The sequence below is a fragment of the Rhinopithecus roxellana genome, chromosome 16, assembly GCF_007565055.1.
Source record: "Rhinopithecus roxellana isolate Shanxi Qingling chromosome 16, ASM756505v1, whole genome shotgun sequence".
Lineage (NCBI taxonomy): Eukaryota > Metazoa > Chordata > Mammalia > Primates > Cercopithecidae > Rhinopithecus > Rhinopithecus roxellana.
This window is the reverse complement of record NC_044564.1, coordinates 87,956,258-87,980,601: the sequence shown is the minus strand read 5'-3', so window position 1 is coordinate 87,980,601 and position 24,344 is coordinate 87,956,258. Positions and strand designations below refer to the sequence as shown.

Genomic DNA, 24,344 nt, shown 5'->3' with positions numbered 1-24,344 from the left:
ACTGCATTATTCTTAACAATCAGAGGACTGGGCCCGGCGCGGTGGCTCATGCCTGTAATCCTAGCACTTTGGGATGCCGAGACAGGTGGATCACTGAGCTCAGGAGTTCATGACCAGCCTGGACAACATGGCAAAACCCTGTTTCTACTAAAAATACAAAAAAAAAAAAAAAAAATTGCTGGGTGTGGTGGCACATGCCCGTAATCCCAGCTACTCAGGAGGCTGAGGCACAAGAATTTCTTGAACCCAGGAGGCGCAGGTTGCAGCAAGCTGAGATCGCACCACTACACTACAGCCTGGGAGACAGAGTGAGAGATTTCTGTATCAAAAAAAAATAAAAATAAAAAGTCAGGCACGGTGGCTCACGCCTGTAATCCCAGCACTTTGGGAGGCCAAGGCAGGCAGATCAGGAGGTCAGGAGTTCGAGACCAGCCCGGCCAACATAGTGAAACCCCGTCTCTATTAAAAATACAAAAATAAGCCGTGTGTGGTAGTGGGCACCTGTAATCCCAGCTACTGAGGAAGCTGAGGCAGGAGAATCATTTGAACCCGGGAGGCAGAGGTTGCAGTGAGCCAAGATCGCACCACTGCACTCCAGCCTGGGCGACAGGGCGAGACAAAAAAAAAAAAAAAAAAAAAAAAAAACAGGCGCAGTGGCTCATGCCTGTAATCCCAGCACTTTGGGAGGCAGAGATAGACGGATCACTAGGTCAGGAGATCGAGACCATCCTGGCTAACATGGTGAAACCCCAACTCTACTAAAAATACAAAAATACAAAAAAAAAAAAAAATTTGCTGGGTATGGTGGCAGGTGCCTGTAGTCCCAGCTACTTGGGAGGCTGAGGCAGGAGAATGGCGTGAACCCGGGAGGTGGAGCTTGCAGTGAGCCGAGACCGCACCACTGCATTCCAGCCTGGGCGACAGAGCAAGACTCTGTCTCAAAAAAAAAAAATTAGGGGTCTGAATGCTTTCATATTTTTCTTCTCTTTCTGTCAAATACTTTACTTTAGAGGAAACACTAACTCCAGGTGCTGCTGCCCTGCTGTGACCTCAGGAAGCTGCCCCACCAGCTGCAGCCTCTTTGGCCCCCAGCCCAGCACGTCCTCGTCCTTCCAGCCAGTGGACAGCAGGGTTCTCCCACCAGCTGTCTTTAGGCCAGTTTTAGGCCAGTGTAGCCCACTCCCTCCACACCTGTGGCTGCAGCCTGGTCTGTGGAGACCCACCCCCGCTCCCTCGCCCCTCTGCAAGGCAGTGCTAGGGTCCCCTCCCCAGATCTGATCAAGATTTGGGGTCCCACCGCAACCCATCCAGCACTTGCCCAGCCAGGCTGCGGGAGGGTGGGTGTTCCTCACCTGCCATGCTCATGCTAACCTTACAGCTGGGGGAACCAAGGCTCTGAGCTGTGACATGACCCCAGCAGGCCGTGGTGACAACAGCATGCCCCTCGTACTCCATCTCCCGAGTGCCCCTCAGGTGCGGGGGACAGTAGGGCGCACAAGAGGCTGGACCCCTTCCCAGATTCTGAACCTGTCTGCGTGAGGGGGGGTGTCCAGGGCTCACCCAAGGAAGGCCAGAACCCTGTGGCTGCTGAGACCCGGGTTCGTGCAGAGGTGTGAGAGGCACTGAGTGAGCAGGACCCCTGTGAGCCCTCTGCGGAGGAGCCGCTGGCCTCGGTCACAAGGCACTGAGCCGGCAGAACTGGAAGCAACAGCACAAGAAAGCCACGTCAGCACCCCCAAAACCCAGTCTGTGTTTGTAGTCAGCAGGGTCATGTCTCGCAGACCGGTACCGCGGATTGTGCAAGACCCAGCTATACTTCCGGGCTCTGAGCTCAAGTGCTGACCTGTGACAAATATACTCCTGGGTTCCATCCTAGGCGCCCCCCAAAGCCCTTCCCTCACCCCTCCCTCACTCTCTCCCTCCTCCCTCAAATCCTTCCCTCACCTCTCCCTCACCCACTTCCACCTCCCTCCTTCACCCCTCTCTCCTCCTTCCCTCACCCATACCTCACCCCTTCCTTATCCCTCTCTTTTCACTCCTTTATCCCCCCTCACCCCTCCCTCATCACCTCCATTACCTCCTCCCTCACCCCCTCCCTCCCTTACCTCTCCCTAACCCTCTCTCATCCTTCCCTCACCCTCTTCCTCGCTCCCTCTCTCACCCCTCCCTCCCCCAACTCCTTCCCTCACCTATCCCTCACCCCTTCACCTCCCTCCTTCACCCCTCTCACCCCTCCCTCACCCCTTCTTCACCCCCTCACCCCCTCCCTTATCTCCTTCCTCACCTACTTCACACACCCCGTCATTCCTTCCTTCATCTCCCTCCCTCATCCACAGCCCATCCTTCACACCCCCTCCCTCATACCCCCTTTCCCTCACTCACTCTCCCTCACAACCTTCTGCATTTCGCCTCCAGCTCTCCCACAACCCCTCCCTCACACCAAAGCTTTGGTAATGGGAGCTCCCTCGACCCTAGTATCTCCTACCAGCTCCTGCACAGTTCTGAATGTGAGAACAACATCCCATGTCCAGGTGGGGTAGCTTGGAGGAAACTGCTCTTCTTACTAGGGTATCATGAGGGCTTCCTGGAGGAGGTGGCATTCCTGAAGGATGAGTTGATGGGCACAGCTGGTAAGGAGTCCCAAGCTGAGGGAGCAGCATGGTTTTTGCCTGAACACCCACAGCACAAGTGTGGAAGCACAGGACACGGCCATCTGTGGATGTAGTGTGGAAGCAGGGACTCAGGACAGCCAGGAGGGCCTCACTGCCCAAGGGTGCCTTCCCCTCCCTGGGGACCTAGTTCACTGCTCGTCACAGGAACTGGTTGGCCTGGTGGTTGGCAGGGCTGGGCCTGATGGGTGGACCGAGGCCCAGACATGGGTGCCTATCATTCTCCCTCCTCCAGGCTCCAGCCTCAAAGGGTGGGGCAACCCCCAGGTGGGAGGCAGCAGATGCAAGAGTGGGCCTGGTTAGTGGTCAGGGATGTCACAGACTCAGACCCAGGCTTGAGTCCAGTTGGTCAGGGATGGAGCTGGGGGTAGCTGGGCGCTGGGAGGGCAGTCCAAGGACAGTGGGGCTCAGGACCTGGCTGATGTGGGCCTCGGGGCAGGGCGGTGAGTGCACACAGATGGACAGGGAAGGCAGCGGTCCTGGGGCCAGGCAGCCCTCGCTGAGGGATGACACCGTCCACGGGGCCTGGGGAGTCAGGGCCTCGGGTCGTGTCAGGCAGCCCTGAGGTGTGTGTGCTCCACAGCCTCCGGCCGGGCCACCTAGGACCTGCCCAGGCCACACACCCGCCTGTGCCCTGCCTGCCTCGGAGGTTTTCTGCCTTCAGCTGACGCAGTAATAGAATGTTAATGTCCCTGGAGACCCCTCCTTCACTCTCCAGGGACAAGTCACACCTGCCTACACCCTTCACCCAGACACCTGTCACCTTCACTAAGTATGTGTCTCCTTTACCCAGGCATTAGGGGCACCTGGAGCAAGGTGGTCAATTCCTAACAGGATTTCTGAGGGAGGGGGGCTGTGACAGAGCCCATGCTCAAGGAGGAGTCCCGAGGGAGGGATCCCATTTCACAGGCGGGCAAACGGGCTGAGACTGGAGCACAGGCCCTGGCCCCGCGGCTCAGGGTAGAGGAGGGAGAGGGCAGCTAGGGCTGTCCCCCCGCCACCCCACTCAGTGGGCGTGTGGCAGCCTGGCAGATGGGAGGGCTCTGAGGCCCTGGCTTTCCTTGCCCCTGGCCCTCAGATCCCTGAAGGGGCAGGCACTGTGATGACCCAAGCAGTAGGGCCGCACAGTAACGGGACATCATGTCCTGGAGCTCCATACTCCACCAGCAGCCTGGTTCCCACTGTAACATGCACAGGGACCCTGTGACTGAGCATGGTCCCTCCAGTAGCCGCACTCATAGCCTCGCCCTGCCAGTGGCATCACCCCAGGGTTAGGGGCTCCCAGCACCTTTTGGGGCAAAGCCTGGGTGCCTCCAGAAACCCCCTGGAAAATGCAAACTCATGATGATTCTGCGGGTTGACAAATATTCTTTTTTTTTTTTTTTTTTTTTGAGGCGGAGTCTCGCTCTGTCGCCCGGACTGGAGTGCAGTGGCCCGATCTCAGCTCACTGCAAGCTCCGCCTCCCGGGTTTGCGCCATTCTCCCGCCTCAGCCTCCGGAGTAGCTGGGACTACAGGCGCCCACCACCTCGCCCGGCTAGTTTTTGTATTTTTAGTAGAGACGGGGTTTCACTGTGTTAGCCAGGATGGTCTCGATCTCCTGACCTCGTGATCCGCCCGTCTCGGCCTCCCAAAGTGCTGGGATTACAGGCTTGAGCCACCGCGCCCGGCCAGCGACAAATATTCTTGTTTCCCCACAAAAAGGCTTTGGGGGAGGAGCTGACAAGGGGAGGGAAGCAGGTCTCCGGCCCAGGCTCAGCAGCCAGAGACAGAGAGAGAGGGAGAGAGATAGAGAGTGTGTGTGTGTGTGTGTGTGAGACAGAGAAAGGCACACAAGGTGGGAGGAGGGGGCAGTGTAGAGGACATCTGAGGTGGGGAGGCAGTGCCTGGGGGCTTATCCGAGGCAGGTGAGCCCATGTTGGGGCGTCCTGTCTGGGGGTCTGTGCCAGCAGCTGGATGTGGAGATGCCGGGAACACCAGGGCCAGTCCCAGCTGGAGCAGCCATAGCTGCCGTCATCTCTGAAGCCCTCCTGAGACTGAGGAACGAGGCAGGCTGAGGGAACTTGAACATTTAATATGGTCAGCACCTTGTAAGATGAAGGTGTTTTTTTTTTTTTTGAGACGGAGTCTCGCTCTGTCGCCCAGGCTGGAGTGCAGTGGCGCGATCTCGGCTCACTGCAAGTTCCGCCTCCCGGGTTCACGCCATTCTCCTGCCTCAGCCTCCTGAGTAGCTGGGACTACAGGCGCCCGCCACCACACCCGGCTAATTTTTTGTATTTTCAGTACAGACAGGGTTTCACTGTGTTAGCCAGGATGGTCTCAGTCTCCTGACCTCGTGATCCACCCGCCTTGGCCTCCCAAAGTGCTGGGATTACAGGCGTGAGCCACCACGCCCGGCCAAAGGTGTGTTTTTTACACAAATTATAAATAATGAAAAATAAGCATTTAGAAAAAGAAGCAGCAGTCCCCTTGGCGGGCCGGCTGGAAGACTCTTTGGTTGAGTGGCGGGTGAGGCCCTGGGTCCGGGGTCTGTCAGAGCCCCCCTAGGTCATCTGCCAGGAAGGCCAGCAGGTAGCGGCTGACATGTCTGTCGATGATGACAGGCGAGAAGCCGAGGACACGCCGGGTCCCTGGCAGGCCCTTGGGGTCTAGAAGACAAAAGGGGAAGCAAAAGCTCAAGAACCAGTCCCAGAGGTGAATTCTGTGTTCCCATCCCTCCCACGGGGGTGGGTGGGAGCGGGCACTGGGGCAGGGTGCTCCCTCCCAGTCATGGTCTCGGCTTGCGTTGAAAAGACAAGAATTAGGGCAGATTCCAGAGCCCCCAGCTCCCACCCAAGTGACCCACGGGCCTTTGAGTCCTGCCATGTGTGCCTGTGTCCTCGCACCTAGTAGGCCTCCCAGCACGACAAACTCAGGCATCACAGAAAAGGGAGACGGGGCAGGCCAGGCTGGGTGCCAGTAGACAGGCCCTGGAAGGCTCCTATGCATCAGGCCTGTGGCTGGTGGAGAGACCCAAGGCCCTGGGGCACGTGACCTACTCAAGGGCCCCACATGGCTCAAGGTCACAGGTGTGGCAGGGCTTTGTAACACCCAGAGTCCTGGCTGCACCCCTCCTCCCACTAGGGGTCATCATTTTCTGGTTCCCGAGGGTGGCAGGAGCTGGTGGACGCTGGGAGCCTCCTCACATCCCATTTCTCATGAGCCCTGCAAGGTGACACCATCCCACTGCACACTTGTGGACACTGAGGTGTGGAGAGGTCAAGGGGTCCTAAATCGGGCAGGGTCTGGGGGCCCTGGCTTGGTGGCAGAGGGGAAGCAGGCCCAGCCCTGTGAGGGTCCGCCTGCACCCACCTGGTGGATAGCAGTACAGGAGCAGGGCCAGTCCCACAGCAAGGCCCAGACCAGCCAGGAAGCTCATGGGTCCTGGGGAGAAACCAGCGTGAACAGGGCTCCCCTGGGCCTCAGAGGGGTGGGGTCCTGAGGCTCGGGGGCTGCGCAGGGGAGTGGGGGTACCAGGCTGAGGTGCTGTCTGAAGAGCCCCCAGCGAGCACCTTAGGGGGTCTGTCACCAACAGAAGGCCAGGAATGGAGCCACACTCAGGGTGGAGAAGCCCCTGAGGCAGAGATGGAGCCCTGGGGAGGGTAAAGAGAGAGGGAAAGAGAGGGAGAGAGAGGGAGAGAGAGGGAGGGGCAGCAGGGAGGTGTTACCCCTGTCACTCAGCTCGCCGCTCTGGCTGCCCGAGTCTAGCTGTGTGCAATCTGAGTTCTCTAGAAACAAAACCACAGAGCATGGTTAGTCAATGGGCAGGGCCGGAGAGCAAGGTAGTCACCCCGTAGGAAGCCCAAGGCCACTGCTGGCTCCCGGGGCCGCCAGGCCGGACCAGGCCGTGGCACCCGAGACCAACCCTCCTCAGGGAACTATGCACAGTCTGGGTCTTCTCCGGTGGTCCAGCTGCTGTGACTTCAAGTGCCACAGGCATGGGGAAGGTCATTGTACCCTGGTGGCCACAGGTACTAAACGCGGCATGAACATTGCTATGGACAGCGTGGCTGCTGTCGGCCTGGTGGCTGCCTCACTGGGTGCAGCCGGGCCGGAAGCTTTCTGCCCAGGCCTCCCCCGGAGGCTACCCAGCCTGAGACCTGCTGGATGGGTCTCAAGGCACGTGGGAGCCACAGAAGGTGCTCTACCTCCAGTGGGGCCGAGGCTTGGCCCTGCCTGGTTTTGAAAGCCCCCTGCGGCACACTCGTGGCTCTGGAGGGAGAGCCAGTCTCTCCTGCAGGGCTGGGCCTCCCCTCGAGCTCTCCCTGCCCACCATCTGCACTGTGTCCTGTGAGGCCTGGGGAGGCCTCCGGGGGGTCAGAGACCCCCAGCCCAGTAGCCTGGGGTAAGCCACCCAGTTCCTCTGGTCTCTGTCCTGTTGTTTGAGGGCCAAGGGGCAGTAGGCCCCCCTCCTAGGGCCCTGACCACAGAGGCGTCAGATCAGAGTCGCCATCTTCACCTTGAGGCGCCCTGCACGTCCCGGCAGCTCTGTGGGCCCAGGCTACTGGCATCCACATGACTCCCGGGGCCTGAGCGCACACTGCCTGAGGACAGGGGCCTCAGAGCTGAAATGCATGTGCTTCGGACCAGCCATCCGGGCCTGACCACGCCCTATGGAAACCTCCACACGTGTGCAGATCGCGGCAATGAAAGGGTTCGTCATGGGGTTGGGTAATTCCAGCTGGGACCGCCTAGGAGCACTGTGCAGCTGTGGGAACAAGGCTGCTGTCCACACAGACAGGAAGGGATCCCCCTGGAATGAGGTTAGAAAAGGAAGGGCAAGAGAGGACGCACAAGATGCCCCCTTCTGTGTGAAAACTGCCATGACAGAGAGAGATGGAGAAAGTGGGAGACAGAGACCAACATCCGCACTGCCTGTGCCTGCCACACTCTCCCCTCAGGGCTGAGGGTGGCCTCTGAGGAAGGGCTGAGGCGAAAGGGGATGCCAGGCCTGGGCTGCAGCAGACTTGGGAGGTCATGGAGAACATCCATGCCATCAACAGCGGGCTGGGGTGCCCTCCCTGGGCCAGCACCAAGCATGCATGGTTGGGGACGTGGAACTTACGCAGAGCGTGGCGGCTGGGCAGGCAGCTGTGCAGGGGCTGGGCATGGATATACAGGGCTCGGTAGAACTCCTGGCAGTCCCGCTCGCCGCTCCGCTGCAGGTGGCTCAGGAGGTCACAGAGCCGCACACGCAAGGACGCCTTGGGGTTCCGGAACTGAGGGTACAAGGGGGTGCCAGGGAAGATTAGGCCAGGGGGGCTGGCTGTGGGTCAGGGCAGGGCACCAAGGTCAGGCCCCCAGCCTCAGCTTCCCCATTGAGTGTCAGGACACCTGCTGGATGGCAGCTCCTGTGACACCCTGCCCCTTACCCACACCACATAGTGCCTGGCATTGCCTCTGTCACAGGCATCACTGCTACTCCTCATACTCCCTGTGGGGTGGGAGTTGGGAAACAGGCCGGGAGCGGTCACAAAGAAACCACAGGGCTGGCCAGGCGCGGTGGCTCACGCCTGTAATCCCAGCACTTTGGGAGGCCGAGACGGGCGGATCACGAGGTCAGGAGACCGAGACCATCCTGGCTAACACGGTGAAGCCCCGTCTCTACTAAAAAAAATACAAAAACTAGCCGGGTGTGGTAGCGGGTGCCTGTAGTCCCAGCTACTCGGGAGGCTGAGGCAGGAGAATGGCGTGAACCTGGGAGGCGGAGCTTGCAGTGAGCTGAGATCCGGCCACTGCACTCCAGCCTGCGCAACAGAGCGAGACTCCGTCTCAAAAAAAAAAAGAAAAAAAAAAAAAAGAAGAAAGCACAGGGCTGGTGACATCATTCCAAGTGTTAAGACATAGTGTGGCTTCCTGTGTGACCTTAGCCAGCTACTCCAGCCCTCTGAAACTTGGTTTCTTCATTTGTAAAAAGGGGATCATGAGCCCTCATGCAGGCTGTGGCAGGGAATGAGTGAAGTGAGGTGTCAGCGCCAACTTCTGTTATGTTGGAGTCTACAGGAATGTGATTCGTTTTTAAAAAACAAGTTGAAGCTGAGCGCGGTGGCTCATGCCTGGAATCCCAGCACTTTGGGAGGCCGAGGCGAGCAGATCAGGAGTTCGAGGTCAGGAGTTGGACACCAGCCTGGCCAACATGGCGAAACCCCATCTCTACTAAGAGTACAAAAAGTTAGCCAGGCATGGTGGTGCATGTTTAATCCCAGCTACTTGGGAGGCTGAGGCCAGAGGATCACTTGAAACTGGGAGGGAGAGGTTGCACTGAGCCGAGATCATGCCACTGCACTCCAGCCTGGGTGACAGACTCCATCTCAAAAAAAAAAGAAAAGGGTGACAAAAGTATTGGCTCTTTTGATGTGTCTGACAGAGAAGTGTGTGGTTCTCAAGGTCAGTGGACAGACCACTGGGCCTTGACCACCAGGACCTGGAGTCTGTGGCCCAGTGCTGCCACCTGGTGGCAGCATACCATTCTACATGGCCACAGGAAACTGGAGTAAAACCAGGGCAGTGCGGAAATGACAGCCAGATGGGTGGCAGAAGCTATGGTGTCTGTGAGGAAGGAATATGTGGTTTTTCTTGTATAAACATCTGAAACTTTCTAAACTTTTTAAAAGTGAACATGCGTTAGACTTCAATTACAATAATAAGAGTTGGATTTGAGCTCCTAACTTTTAAAATTACTGTATCACTTTCACAATGGAAGAAGCACCTGAGCCAGTAGGGCCCTGTTGACTTGTGTTCTGTTGTGGGCCAACCTCATTGTGCCAGGAGATGCCCGAACCCTAAGGATAGCCCTGCATCATGACCCCCTGCCAAGTGAGGAAACGACAGCTCCAAGAGGAGAAGGGACTCAGTTGGGGTCACCCAGAGGGGAAGAAGGCTGGCAGGACCTGTACCCCGAAGGCCTAGCGGTCTCCGGCACTCACTGCCCATCCCTCTGGTCTTGGTGACGGCTGTCAAGGAACAGGTGGCTCAGTGCGGGCGCCAGAGCCACAGATGTGGGCGGGGTTGGCAGGTGTGGCTAACTCTCTCATCCAATGTCCCCTCAGGGCCACCTGGCACTGGGGTGATGGGGCAGGACAGACCTCCCAAGACAGAACCCAGGAATTGCATCTTAAATGTCATCTCCAGCAGAGCCACCCTGGTGTTCCCAGCTCTGCAGCTCTGAGAGGCCAGGGCCATGTGACACAGCGACAGCCACTGGCCCTGGGCACTTTCCCAAACAATAGGATGAACTCAGGATGTGGCCTGGCACTCCTGAGATGAGTGGCCCCGGGCAAGCGGCTGCCTCTTGGGCCTTGGGATCACCTCTGTGAGATGGGGTGATGGGTGCGGTGCCCACAGGGCTGCAGGGCCATCTGGTGATAAGGGCTCTCGGGCAGGCATTTACCCGGCTCAGCTCAGTCAGTCCACACCACACCTGCCAGGCAGGGCTCTCAGCGTCTGCTCCACACATGGGGAAGCTGGGGTTCCGAGGGGAGCAGCCCGCTCAGCACTGCTGAGAGATGCAGACTGTGGCGCGGCTGTGGGGTGGGTCAGCATCTGCCTTCCTAGAAGCTCGGTTGCCTACCTGTGACATGCTGGGCTTTCCAGCCTCGTAGAGTAATGTAGAAATTAGAGAAAAGGAAGCAATTGTTTGCCCACTTTGAACCTTCGGAAGATGCAGGGTGCAAAGCGCTGTGGCACTGGGGTGGGCCAGGACTATCGGTTCCCCATCCCACTTCAGCTCTCCCTCTGCCTCCTCCCTCCTCACCCCTCCCTCTCGCCCTCTTTCTCGCCTCCCTCCACGGCTTATACTGTCATGTGCTTCATGTATTGTCACATGTTATCTCCTGTAATCTCCCAGCAACTCCGGGACAGCATACCCAATGACATATGAAGAAACCGAGGCATAGAGAGCTGATGTTCTGGGCTTGTTTGGTCCAAAGGGCCCCAAAGGGTCAGTTTGTAGCTCAGGCAGCCTTAGTAGCCAGGTCCAGATATGTCACCTCTGAATCCTGACATACCTAGTGTGTCATTCCCGTGAGAGAATGACCCAGGGCTGGTCACCAGCTTCTCCCAGCCCAGAAGGGAAGGGAAACTGAGCAGTGTCTCGGGTACCCCCCTCACCTCCTCAGCACCTTTTCCGCCTCCTTGTTGGTAAGGATCTGTGGGTAGTAGCGGTTCAGCTGGAGGATGATCCTGTCCACCTGCTGCTCACTCAAGCGCCCGTGGCCTGTCAGGAAAGGCGTGTCCTGCACCAGGCGGTCACAATACGTCTGATCTAAAACAGACAGCACAGGGGCATGAGCCAGCACAGCCCAAGGGGACCAGAGACGACAGCCTTGTACTGACACCACAGGAGGGCATCACCCCCGAAGTGGGTGCCCACCAGGAGGGTGCACCCACAGAATCACAGCCATCCCAGCCCGTGTGGTGTGCATTGCACAGCTGAGAGCTCCCCTTGGCCTGCCAACCTGCCTCACCAGAAGATGGAAGTGAAGAGTTGTGCTGGAAACACACTTTCACAGAGCTCATCACAGAAAACAAACTCAGAGGGGCTAAGACTCTACTTTTCATGGGCCACCTGCAGGGCCATCAGGAAATAGGTGGGGCCTAGGGTGGCACAGGTGGCTCAGAATGCCCAGGGCCAGGCATGGTGGCTCAGACCAGGTGCGATGGCTCACCCCTGTAATACCAACAGTTTGGGAGGCCAAGGTGGGCAGATCACTTGAGCTCAGGAGTTTGAGATCAAGAATGCTCACACGTGGGCTCTTCAGATCTTCACAGTGGCACAGATACAGGGACACAGGGCTCAGGGTGGCCCGTGCTGGGATCACCATGGGACACAGTGTGTCTGCAAGGCCTTAAGAAGCTTCTACCAACAGTAAACCAGTGAGTTCTCCCAGAGGGCTAGAAATGCTTTTCATTTGCCTTTTCTTTTTTTTCCAGAATCACCATTACAATATCATTGTACCACTTTTCCATTAAGAATGTTTCTTAGAATGACAGATCTTCAAGGCTAAGCAGTGGAATGACGACAGGAGGGCATGGAGAGGATGGCGCACGGGATCCCCAGAGGGACTGAACATGTGCATCACCTTACATGCTTGTGGCAGCTTGTCCTGTTTCCCCATGTACACAAAGAAAATATTTATAGAACATAACACAGAAGAAAATGAGAAGGGAATCTAAATGTGTTGCTATAAAAAGTGAACAAAACACAAAAGAAGGCAGTAATAGAATAAATGAGGGTCAAAAAAGCTACAAGACATACAGGAAAGACATAGTAAAATGGCAGTAGTAATACATTCCTTATCAGCAATTAATTCAAATGTAAATAGGTTAAACTTTCCTTTTTTTTTTTTTTTTTTTTTTTGAGATAGAGTCTTGCTCTGTTGCCCAGGCTGGAGTGCCGTGGCCTAATCTCGGCTCACTGCAACCTCTGCCTCCTGGGTTCAAGCAATTCCCCCTGGGACTACAGGTTTACGCCACCACGCCCATCTGGTTTTTGTATTTTTTTAGTAGAGACAGGGTTTCACCATTTTGGCCAGGCTGGTGTCAAACTCCTGACCTCAGGTGATCTGTCTGCCTCGGCCTCCCAAAGTGCTGGGATTATAGGCATGAGCTACTGCGCCCAGCCAAATTTTCCTATCAAAAGGCATAGATTGGCAGAATGGATTTTTAAAATATGAGACGACTAAGTGCTGTCTACAAAAGACTCACTTTAGATCTAAAGACACAAAGAAGTTGAAAATGAAAGGACCTAAAAAAATTCCCATACAAATAGTAACCAAAAGAGAGATGAGGTAACTATACTAACATCAGGCAAAATAGACTATAAGTCAAAAACTATTACAGGAGATTAAAAAGTATATTATGCATTAATAAAAGGACAAATTCATCAAGAATATGCAACAGTTTTAAACATATATGCACCAAATATCACAGCTTCAAAATGTATGAAGCAAACACTGGCAGAGTTGAAGGGAGAAACAGATAGCTCTCTAATAATATTTGGAGACTTCAAAACACCACTTTCAGTAAGAGATAGAACCACCAGACAGAAGATAAATGAGGAAATAGAGGACTTCAACAACACCATAAGCCAATTATACCTGGTAGATATACATAGAACACTCCATCCAACAATAGAGAATAGATATTTTTCTCAAGTGCACATGAAACATTCCCCAAGATAGGCCGCAAAACAAGTTTGTGGCCACAAAAATCAGTTTTAATATATTTTAAAAGGTTGAAATCATATAAAATATATTTTCTGACCATCTACAATGAAGCTAGAAATCCAATAATAGAAAACTAAAAAATTCACAAATATGTGAAAATTAAATAGCCAATGGGGCCAGGCATGGTGGCTCACACCTGTAATCCCAGCACTTTGGGAAGTTGAGGCAGGCAGATCACTTGAGGCCAGGAGTTTGGGACCAGCCTGGCCAACATGGCAAAACCCTATCTCTACTAAAAATATAAAACTTAGCCAGGTATGATGGTGCACGCTTGTAATCCCAGCTACCTGCCAGGCTGAGGCACAAGAATTCCTTGAACCTGGGAGGTGGAGGTTGTAGTGAGCTGAAATCGTGCCACTGCACTCCAGCCTGGGTGACAGAGCGAGACTCTGTCTCAGACAAACAAACAAGAAAACCAATGGATCAAAAGAGAAATCATGAGGGAAATTAGGAAGTAACATGAGAAAAGCGGAAACACACACATACACACACACACCCACACACACACACACACCCTACACCATGCCAAAACCTAAGGGATGCAGCAAAAGCAATGCTGAGAGGGAAAATTATAGTTGCAAATGCACATATTTAAAAAAATCTTAAATCAGTAACCTAACATTGCACTTTAAGGAGTGAGAAAAGGAAAAAGTAAAGACCAGAGAGCTTGAAGAGCAAACTAAACCCAAAGCTCACCAAAGGAGGGAAATAATCAAGATTAGAGTGAAGACAAATGAAATACAGAATCGAAAAACAGTGGAGAAAAATCAAGAAAACCAAAGTCGATTCTTTGATGACATCAATAAAAATGACAAAACTAGCTAGACTGACAAAGAAAAACAAGAGAAGACTCAAATTACTAGTATCAGGAATAAAAGTGAGGACACTACCATGAACTTTACAGAAATAAAAAGGAATATAAGAGAATACTATGAACATTTGTATACCAACAAATTAGATAACCTAAATGAAATGAAAACATTCCTAAAAACACAATCCACCAAAACTAAACCATGAAGAAATAGAAAATCTAACCAATAACTAGTAAGATTAAATCAATAATGAAAAATATCCCAAGAAAGAAAAGCTCAGGACCAGATAGCTTTGCTGGTTAATTCTACCATAAATTTAAAGAAGAACTAATACCAATCCTTCTCAAACTTACAAAAAAAACTGAAGAGGAGGGAACACTTCATAACTAATTCTGTGAGGTCAGCTTTACCCTGATACCAAAATCAGACAAAGTCACTTCAAGAAAAGAAAACCACTTTGGGAGAGAGAGGCAGGAGAGTCACTTGATGCCAGGAATTCAAGACCACACTTGGGCAATACAGCAAGACCTTGTCTCTATGAAAAAGGAAAAATGGAAAAGACTACAGACCAATACTCCTTATGAATATTGATGGAAAAAATCAACAAAATCAAGCAAATCAAATTCAGCAGCATATTAAAAGAAGTATACATTGATTTATTCCTGGAATACAAGGATGGTTCAACATGTAAAAATCAAAAATCAATCAATGAAATATACCACATTAATAGAATGAAGGAAAAAACACATGGCCATTTCAGTTGACATAGAAAAAGCATTTGATAAATGTCAACATCCTTTCTTGATATATTTAATTAATTAGGTCTAGAAGATGGTATGGTTTGAACGTGTCAACAAGCACGTATTGGAAACCTAATCCCCAAAGGAACAGCACTGAGAGAGAGAACTTAATGGGAGGCGTACAGGTCATGAGGGCTCTACCGTCATGAATGGATTAATGCCAATTACAAAAGGGCTTGAAGTTTCGGGTTTGTTTTCTTCCTCTTGCTCCCTCTCATTCTCTGTAGCATTCCTTCTGCCTTCCACCATGGGATAACACAGCAAGAAGACCCTCACCAGATGCTGGCTCCCTGATCTCCGACTTCCAAACCTCTAGAAGCATGAGCCTATACATTTCTGCTCATTATAAATTCCCTAGGTTCAAGTGTTCTGTTATAGTAGCACAAAATGGACTAAGACAGAAGGAAACTTCATCAACATGATAAAGGCCATAGAGTTGGCACTCTGTCTCTGCAGATTCCATATCCAGGGATTAAATCAACAGCCAATATAAAATATTTGGGGAAAAGCAATAAAAAATAAGACTACAGCCAAAAAAATACAAGTTTTAAAAATACAGTACAACAATTTACATAGCATTTACATTGTGTTAGGTATTATAAGTAACCTAGAGATAATTTAAAATATATGGAAGGATGTGTGTAGGTGCAAATATCATAGCACTTTATATAAGGGATTTGAACATCCTCAGATGATTTTGAGGGGATTCCTGGAATCATCCCACCTCATATATTGAAGGACATTTTTATATGAAAAGCCCACAGCTAACATCATACCTTCATGGTGAAAGACTGAAAGCTTTTTCTTTAAGATCAGGAACAAGATAAAGATGTCTGCTCTTACCACTTATATTCAACATAGTACTGGAAGTTCCAACCAGAGCAACTAGGCAAGAAAAGGAAAAGAGAATAAAAGGCATCCTAATTGTAAAGGAAAAAGTAAAATTTTCTCTGTTCACAGATGACATGATTTTATATACAGAAAATCCTAAAATCTTTTTCTTTCAAGTTAGAGCTAATTAAAAGCATGCAACAAGGTTGCAAAATATAAAATCAACACACAAAAATATTTCATCTCTACATACTAACAATGAACAATCCAAAAATTAAGAAAACGACTCAATTTATAATAGCATTGAAAAGAATAAAATACTTAGGAAAAAATTTAATCAAGAAGGCAAAAATCTTGTACACTGAAAGCCACAAAACATTGCTGCAAGCACTACCCAAAGCAATCTACAGATTCAATGCAATCTCTATCAAAATCTCAAGAGTTTTTTGCAGAAACAGAAAAACCCATCCTAAAATTCATATAGAATTTCAAAACAAAATACCTGTAGAGCCAACAACGAAAAAAATCTTAAAAAACAAACAAACAAAAAACAGGGTTGGAGGACTCACATTTCCTGCTTTCCAAACTTACTGTAAAAAGATACAATAATGAAAACAATGTGGTACTATCATAAAGACAGACATATGGGTCACTGGCATAGAATAAGAGAGTCTAGAATTAAACCCTATTTTTAATTAAAAGAGTGGGAAAAAAGAGTGAAAAAACAGTTCGCATAAATGGAAGAAATATTTGCAAAGCATATATCTCATTAAGGGATTAGTATCCATACTCTATAAAGAACTCCTACAACTGAACAGCAAAAGACACAAAGAACCCAATTCAAAAATAAGCAAAGAACTTGAATAGACACTTCTCTAAAGAAAATATACAACTAGCCATCAAACACACAAAAAAATGCTCATCAGGCCAGGCGCGGTGGTTCCCGCCTGTAATCCCAGCACTTTGGGAGGCTGAGGCGAGCAGATCACCTGAAATCACCTAAGGTCAGGAGTTTGAGACTGACCTGGTCAACATGGAGAAACCCTGTCTCTACTAAAAATACAAAAATTAGCTGGGCATGGTGGTGTGTGCCTGTAATCCCAACTACTTGGGAGGCTGAGGCAAGAGAATCACTTGAACCCAGGAGATGGAAGTTGCAGTGAGCCGAGATTGTGTTACTGCACTCCAGTCTGGGAAACAGAATGAGACTCTGTCTCAAGAAAAAGAAAAAGAAAAAATGGTCAACATTAATCATTAAGGAAATTCAGATAAAAATAACAATGAGGTATCACTTCATACTCATTAGGATAGCTATATATTAATATAACAAATGTTGGTGAGGATATGGAAAAATTCAAACTCATGGGCATTACTGCTGAAAATGTAAAATAGTGCAGCCACTGTGGAAAAAAACAGTATGGCAATTCCTCAAAAATCTAAACATAGAATTATCGTATGATGGCTGGGCATGGTGGCTCACATCTATAATCCCAGCACTTTGGGAGGCCGAGGCAGGCAGATCACGAGGTCAGGAGATCGAGACCATCTTGGCTAACATGGTGAAACCCGGTCTCTACTAAAAATACAAAAATTAGCCAGGTGTGATGGCAGGCGCCTGTAATCGCAGCCACTTGGGAGGCTGAGGCAGGAAAATCGCTTCAACCTGGGCAGCAGAGGTTGCAGTGAACCGAGATCGCACCACTGCACTCCAGCCTGGGCAACAGTGAGACCCTGTCTCAAAAAAAAAAAAAAAAAAAAGAATTATTGTGTGATCCAGAAATTCTTCTAGGTATATACCTTAGACAACAAAAAGCAGGAACTCAGTTGGGGGTGGTGGCTCATACCTGTCATCCCAGCACTTTGGGAGGCCAAGCTGGGCAGATCACCTGAGGTCAGGAGCTCAAGACCAGCTTGGCCAAACGGCGAAGCCCCGTCTCTACTAAAAATACAAAAAGCTAGCCAGGCATGGTGGCACTCGCCTGTAGTGCCAGCTACTCAGGGTGCTGAGGCAGGAGAATCACTTGAACCCAGGAGGCAGAGGTTGCACTAAGCCAAGATCACAACACTGCACTCCAGCCTGGGCAACAAAGTGAGACTCTGTCTTAAATAAATAAATAAATAAATGCAGGAACTGAAATGGATACTTGCACACTGGTTTTCATAGCAGCACTATTCAAAATAGCCAAAAGATGGAAACAGTGCAAATGTTCACCAAAAGATAAATGAATTATCAAAATGTGGTATATACCTATGTACAACAGAATATTACTCAGCCCTAAAAAGGAAGGAAATTATGATACATGGATGTCACAACATGGATGAACCTTGAAAACATTATGCTAAGTGCAATAAACATGGCACAAAAGGACAAATATTATATGATTCCAATTATATGAAGTACTTAGAGGAGTCAAATTCATACAGACAGAAAATAGAATAGATTACCAGGAGGTGTGAGCAGAAGGAGAAAGGGCAGTTATTGTTTAACGGGTACCAAATTTCTGTTTGGGATGATAAAGAAGCTCTGGAAGTGGACAGTGGTGACAACTGCACAACATTGTGAGTGTATTTAGTATCACTGAAGTGTACACTGAAAAATGGGTAAGAAGGTAAATTTTATGTTTCTGTATATTTTCTCACAAAAAAATGTAAATGGATAAATAAACTCTGGTTTATCCATACAACGAATATTATTCAGTGCTAAAAAGAAATGAAGGCTGAGCGTGGTGGCTCACGCCTGTCATCCCAGCACGTAGGGAGGCTGAGGTAGGTGAATCGTTTAACCTGGGAGGCAGAGGTTGCAGTGAGCCGACAGTGCGCCACTGCACTCCAGCCTGGGTAACAGTGAGACTGTCTCAAAGAAAAAACCAAAACAAAAACAGTGTCATCGTGTTGGACATAGTGGGGCCCCCTCTTGGGTTTCCTCCTTGAGGCACAGACTCAGCAGACTGTTTTACTTTCTCATGCCTCTTTCCAGTTGCCACTTCCTCCTGGCTGGTCTTTCTGCACCCCAGAAGGTGGACCCGCCCCAAAAGCAGCCATGCTCTGTGGGGCCCTGTGCAGACCCTACAGACCCAGGCCCAGGTGAGAACAGCCCATCTCAGCATGCTCGCCCTGCGCCGGGCTGGGGACCACGGTGATGGGCAGATCCATCCACATCTTCCAGGGGCTCACAGTGTAGGGGTGTGGGCTGGCATTCACCAAGCAACCCCGCAAACATATCCTTAACCCCACAGATACCTGCCCTCCAAAGGACAACAGGGGGCCATCCTGGTTCACAGGGTCCCTGGTAATGCCCACGTTGAGGCCATCAGCCACCCCATCATCTGGCTGAAGCCACTTGCCATGGGCCGCGCAAGGAGGCAGATGGCTGGGGGCTGGCTCAGCCCTCACCTGCACTGAGTCACCCAGCAGCCTACGTGGACTCGTCAGCAGCCCCACCATGGTGAGGAAGCTGAGCGCAAGGACGTCAAGTGGCCTGCCAAGGCCACACGCACAGGCCCAGCTGGGCAGTCTGGGTCCAGCGCCTGCAGTCCTCTAGTTAAAAGAACTAAGATGAATTAGCCAGGATTCACAGAGCAATCCCATACATCTGGCACTCTGTGAGCTCTACGTCTACCTACAACCTTCATCCTTCCAATAGCCCTGCAACATAAGGACAACCACCAATGCCGTTTTCAGATAGGGAAACTGAGGCACAGTGAGAAGATAAGGTACCTGCCCAAGACTGCAACCAGATATGAAGTGGCAGATCAAGATCCAGGCCCAGGCACAGCCGTGTTGAGGACCACCTCTTGACATCCAGACATTCTGCCTCTCTAACTAACATGCGACTTCACTGTAATCAGAGACAGCAGTCTACTCCCTGCCAGACCAAGAGCAGGCCCAAGGCTGTCCTCCCCAGCACTGCCCACTTGGCTAAGCATCCAGTAGGTGCTCACTAAAGAGTTCTGCAGGCCGGATGCGGTGGCTCACGCCTATAATCCCAGCACTTTGGGAGGCTGAGGCAGGTGGATCATGAGGTCAGGAGTTCAAGACCAGCCTGGCCAACAATGGTGAAACCCCATCTCTACTAAAAATACAAAAGAAATTAGCTGGTCGGGGTGGCACACGCCTGTAGTCCCAGCTACTCAGGAGGCTGAGGTAGGAGAATTCCTTGAACCTGGTAGGCAGAGGTTGCAGTGACTCAAGATAGCACCACTGCACTCCAACCTGGGTGACAGAGTGAGACTCTGTCTCAAAAAAAGAGTTCTGCAATGAATGGTCCAAGGCCCAAGGGCACGGTGGCCAGCATCCTGTAGCGGCCTCCTCCTGCCCTGCAAGCCGCTAGCCAGGCGGCGCCTCCGCTGCTGCACAGCCATGAGTCACCATGAGCTGTGAGTCAGCTGGCACAGGCCACAAGATCTGGGGGCTGAAGCCAGGCTCCGCGGCTTGGGAGCTCTGTGCTTCCTGTGGTTGCGAGTTGTGCACACAAACAGGCAGCACTTGGAAGCCAGAAAAGGCACGAGAAAGGAAACCATCTCAGTGCCAGCTCCCCACAAACAAGTCCCTGAACTGTTTTTACAGGACAAAGGAAGATGGCTTGCTCTGGCACAGACCCGGCAAGCCTTCACCATGCCCTACATCCCCTTTCTTCTTGCCAAGTTGGCACCAGGACTATGGACCCCCACTCTATTACCCCAACATGAACCTTCTTATCAGCTCAGACTGATGCCCTCAGCCTGGCATTCGAGGCTCCATGGGAGCTGGCCCCACCCACTCTCACCCGGCCCTCCAGGCCCATGAGACTTCCTGCTTGGCAGTCCCCAACAGCACCATCCTGTCTGGGAACCTTGCCCCAGGCTGAGAATACCTGTTCCTCGGTTTCCACCTGGTTAATTCATGTTCACCTTGCTATCCTACGTGCAAGAGGGCTTCCGAAGTTCCTGTCATCCCCAGCCAATTGGAGTCCAGACACTTGGGCATCAATTTCCCCTCCCGAATTTCTTTCTTGTTTTTTTTTTTTCTTTTTTTTTAGATGGAGTCTTGCCCTGTCCCCCAGGCTGGAGTGCAGTGGCGCGATCTTGGCTCACTGCAAGCTCCGCCTCTCGGGTTCACGCCATTCTCCTGCCTCAGCCTCCCGAGTAGCTGGGACTACAGGCACCCACCACCACGCCCAGCTAATTTTTTTGTATTTTTAGTAGAGACAGGGTTTCACTTTGTTAGCCAGGATGGTCTGGATCTCCTGACCTCGTGATCCGCCCGCCTCGGCCTCCCAAAGTGCTGGGATTGATTACAGGCTTGAGCCACCGCGCCCGGCCCCCTCCCGTATTTCTTCCGGGAGTCCCCTTGTCTCAGTGCTCAGCCCAACTAAAACTGCTCACTCCCCAGCACAGCCTAGGGGGGTAACTTGTCAAGCACCTGCCCCACGCAGACACCTCCTCAGCGTTCTGCAGGCACTGGCTCACACGTGCTGCTCGCAGCGAGGGCTGGCGCGAGGCAGGACCCCAGTTGGTGCACGGAGGTGGTGAGCCTGGGACTATGGGTCTGCAGACTTGCAGGGCTGTTCCTGTGACCCTCCCAGAGCTGTGCTCCATGGGCCTTGGCTCTCCATTCCAAAACTAAGGGTTGTGAGGGAATGTCTCCAGGCCCAGTGAGTAGACCCAGCAGGCAGGAAGCACACACTGGAAAAGGTGAGGCCTACAGTCAGAGCCTTCAGGGACCCCTGCCTGATATGATCCCCCAGCTCCAGGGTCCCCTTATGCAAGCAAGCTTCCCTGACAGAGAGCAAGGGACAGGGTCCCTTTGTGCAGGAAGGCTCCTCAATGGACAGCAAGGCCTCAGGCTCTGCCAACACCTAGTCCCTGGGACAGGGCTCCCTGGAGACCAACATAGCTCTGAGTTGTGTCCCACGCATTCTGATGAACTCACAAAGGGAGTTAAGGAATTCCAGCCTGGGCAGGGCACAATTTGACTTTGTTTCCCCATCTGTACACAGACAAGATACTCCACATGTCCCCATCTGATCATTTTCTTTTCTTTTTTTTTTTTTTGAGACGGAATCTCGCTCTGTCACCCAGGCTGGAGTGCAGTGGCACCATCTCGGCTCACTGCAAGCTACGCCTCCTGGGTTTAAGAAATTCTCCTGCCTCAGCCTTCCTAGTAGCTGGGACTACAGGCGCCCGCCACCACGCCCAGCTAATTTTTTGTATTTTTAGCAGAGACGGGGTTTCACCATGTGAGCCAGGATGGTCTCGATCTCCTGACCTTGTGATCCGCCCGCCTGGGCCTCCCAAAGTGCTGGGATTACAGGCGTGAGCGATGGCGCCCGGTCCCCATCTGATCATTTTCAGACAGTAATCACCCAACATAGGGTCCAATGCATAGTAAGTGCTCAGATATGAGAGCTACAAATAAGAAGGGTTAGAAGGGAGGACAAAGGGGAGCAGGTGGCGGCTGGGGGGTCTCTTGTGGCCTAGGCTGGAAGTCATCAGTTTCCAGCCATGAGATCCTGTTTGTGTGCAGGACCTAGGCTGAGACTCAAGCGAGAGAGCACTGAGAGACGACTAGGGACTTCTAGGGCCAACCTGAGCCCCTGAGCCAATTCCGCTCCATGAAGCAGAACAGTGAGAATCAAGTATAGCTTCTGGGAACCCCCATACTCCCTGACCGGGCTGCCGTGGGGTCCTTTACCAGCCCATCACCCTCATGGGGCTTCTCCAACAGGGGAAGGTCCACAGAGCAGGGTCACCCTGTTTGGGATTAGGAGGATGGTGGGCAGGTCCCCAGAGAGGCCCTGGGGAGGAAGGCTGGGCTGGGGCCACTAGTGTGGAGCACAACACTGGAGGGTCCAGTCGTTGTCCCCGATTCCCTTAGGCCTAAACAGGGGCAAGACCGTCGTGGACCCCCAAGAGTCTGGGAGGCTCCAAGAGTACCACAGAAACCACATGCAGCCGAGGAACGCCTCGCCTGTGCTGCGAGGTCGTTGGGGTGGTTGCAAGGACCAGAATCCCAGCAGGACCGCTGTGAATTCTCTCTGTTGTCATTTCTGCCACCTCCTACTCTTTCAGACCAAATTCCCCACCACGGGACACCTCCCAACACACAGACTGGCAGTGGCCGAGTCCAGACCCTGGCTATGCAGCCCCACCCCGGAGCTGCCTTGTCGCCCCCGCCCTCTTCAGGCCCCTCACCTGGCCACCACCCATCGTGCCCCACCCCGCCTCGGCTGGCACGGCCCCGCCAGGCAGAAGCCCGGGACACCCACCACCTCGCAGGGGTGCACCCGCGCACCACCGGCAGCTGACGGGCCAAGGTCACTCGGCCCCCGCAGCCCAGGCGCGGCCTGCAGGCAACTCGCAAGACAGCCGGACCCTCCGGCCAGGCCACCCATCCAGCGCGCCCGCATCCCTGCCGCCCAGCCAGCCCCGTGCCCACCTGTCATGGCGACGGACACAGCGCCGCCCGCAGTCCCCAGCTGTCTACCCCGCCGCGCGTCAGCCCCTCGGTCAGTCGTCCAGTACAGCCGCTCTAGTGACCGCCGCCCGCAGGCCGTAGTCGCCCGCCCCTTTTGGCTAGACCCACCCCCCGGCTTCGGCTGTGTAGACTCGAGGGCTCTGAACCCCGCCCCTCGGCGAGCCCTGCCCCTTCCCGCTAGGCCTCGTCCCTTCCGCGCCCGCTACGGCGCCGCCAGGGCTCTAAACTCCGCCCCTCATCCGAATCCCGCCCCCTTGTCGTCCAGGGACAGGCCACTAAGAAGATCCTTGAGCCTTGCCCCTCACTCGAGCACCGCCCCCTCCGAGGTCCGCTTCCGCGCCTTCAGGAGTCCTGAGCCCCGCCCTGCACCTGAACCCCGCCCCCTCCGACGAAAGTTTCCAACCCTCAAGGACCCACTGGGCCCCGCCCCTCACTGGGGCTCTGCCTCGTCCGGCACGGCTTCCGCGCCTCCAGGAGCCCTGGGCCAGCCCCTCACTCGAGTCCCGCTCCCCTCCAGCGTCGGCCTCCGGGCGTCCAGGGACCCTGAGCCCCGCCCCTTCCTGCTGTACCCAGCCACTGCGGGCGTGGGCGGGCGCCACCGGACCGCCCGCCCGCCCCTCCCAGCGTCCGTTAAGGCGCCGCGAGGGGCCCAGAGTCCCTCCCCTTGCTGGGCCCCGGTCCTGCCGGCGCCTACAACGCCGTCGCAGCGGCCTTAAGCCCCGCCTATCACTCGAGCCCTGCCTGCGGCCGAGTCCCACCCTCAGCGCTGCCAGAGCTACGGCGGCCGCGCGCCTTCGTGGCCGCGCCCGCTCCTGCCCGGGGCCCCGCCCGTCTTGGGCCCGCCCTTCCGGGCCCTGCAGCGCTGGGTGGCGGAGTCGGGATCCAGGTGGCCGGGCGGCGGCCGGCTCAGTCCACCGCCCCGCCCTCGGCTTCGCGCCCCACCCCTCGGCTGAGGAAACTGAGACTGAGAGGGGAGGTGACTGATCCGAGGGCATACAGAAAGTCAGGCCCTGGGGAGTGTAGGGCCAGGCCTGGGGCAGAAGACCGGTTGGCCTCCAGTACGCCGCAGGGACCAGCCAAAGAAGACAGTGCCCAGTGATGCTCTCCCAAATCCGGGGGAGAAGGACTCAACGGTGTGACCTCGCAGGGGGGAGGAGAGGGGTGGCCACGCCTTCTTGGGGGACTCCAGTCCCCCACCTTCAAAAGACACTAGCTTGGCAGTGTGACCGTAACTAGGGAGGTCACTTAACCTGCCTGAGCCTCAGTTTCCTGGACTGTAAAATGAGTGACCTCAGGCAAACTCTCCACCTTCCCTCCCGCTTTCCCTCTCTGGTAGGCCTGGCCTTTCCAGCTCCGGTGCCCACCACAAAAAGACGCCAGCCCCATATGATGTGAATGCACTGGGCCCTAGCCAGGAGATGGAGACCCATGAAGGGAAGCAAAGCAGCGCCCTCCCAGCCAGCAGCAGCAGTTAGCCCTCCTGCTTCCTTCTCTGCCTGTGTCGGCCGTTCCC

General features: G+C 53.2%; 1 protein-coding gene across 4 annotated transcripts; it reads right to left on the bottom strand.

Moving 5' to 3' along the window:
* Nucleotides 1-4,988: 4,988 nt before the first annotated feature.
* CARD19 (caspase recruitment domain family member 19) lies at nucleotides 4,989-23,009 on the bottom strand. 4 transcript variants are annotated; one of them, XR_749301.2, is made up of 6 exons: nucleotides 22,793-22,972; nucleotides 10,817-10,970; nucleotides 7,773-7,926; nucleotides 6,376-6,435; nucleotides 6,020-6,091; nucleotides 4,989-5,316 (listed from the first exon to the last, which is right to left on the bottom strand). XR_749301.2 is itself a non-coding variant. In XM_010375115.2 (6 exons), the coding sequence occupies exons 1-6, from the start codon at nucleotides 22,797-22,799 to the stop codon at nucleotides 5,201-5,203; spliced, it is 552 nt and encodes a 183-aa protein (XP_010373417.1). In that variant the 5' UTR covers nucleotides 22,800-23,009; the 3' UTR covers nucleotides 4,989-5,200. The 4 variants fall into 4 exon arrangements, 2 of the variants coding, with proteins under 2 accessions (XP_010373417.1, XP_010373418.1); XM_010375115.2 differs by having other exon boundaries at nucleotides 10,828-10,970; nucleotides 22,793-23,009; XR_004054007.1 differs by lacking the exon at nucleotides 6,376-6,435.
* Nucleotides 23,010-24,344: the final 1,335 nt, after the last annotated feature.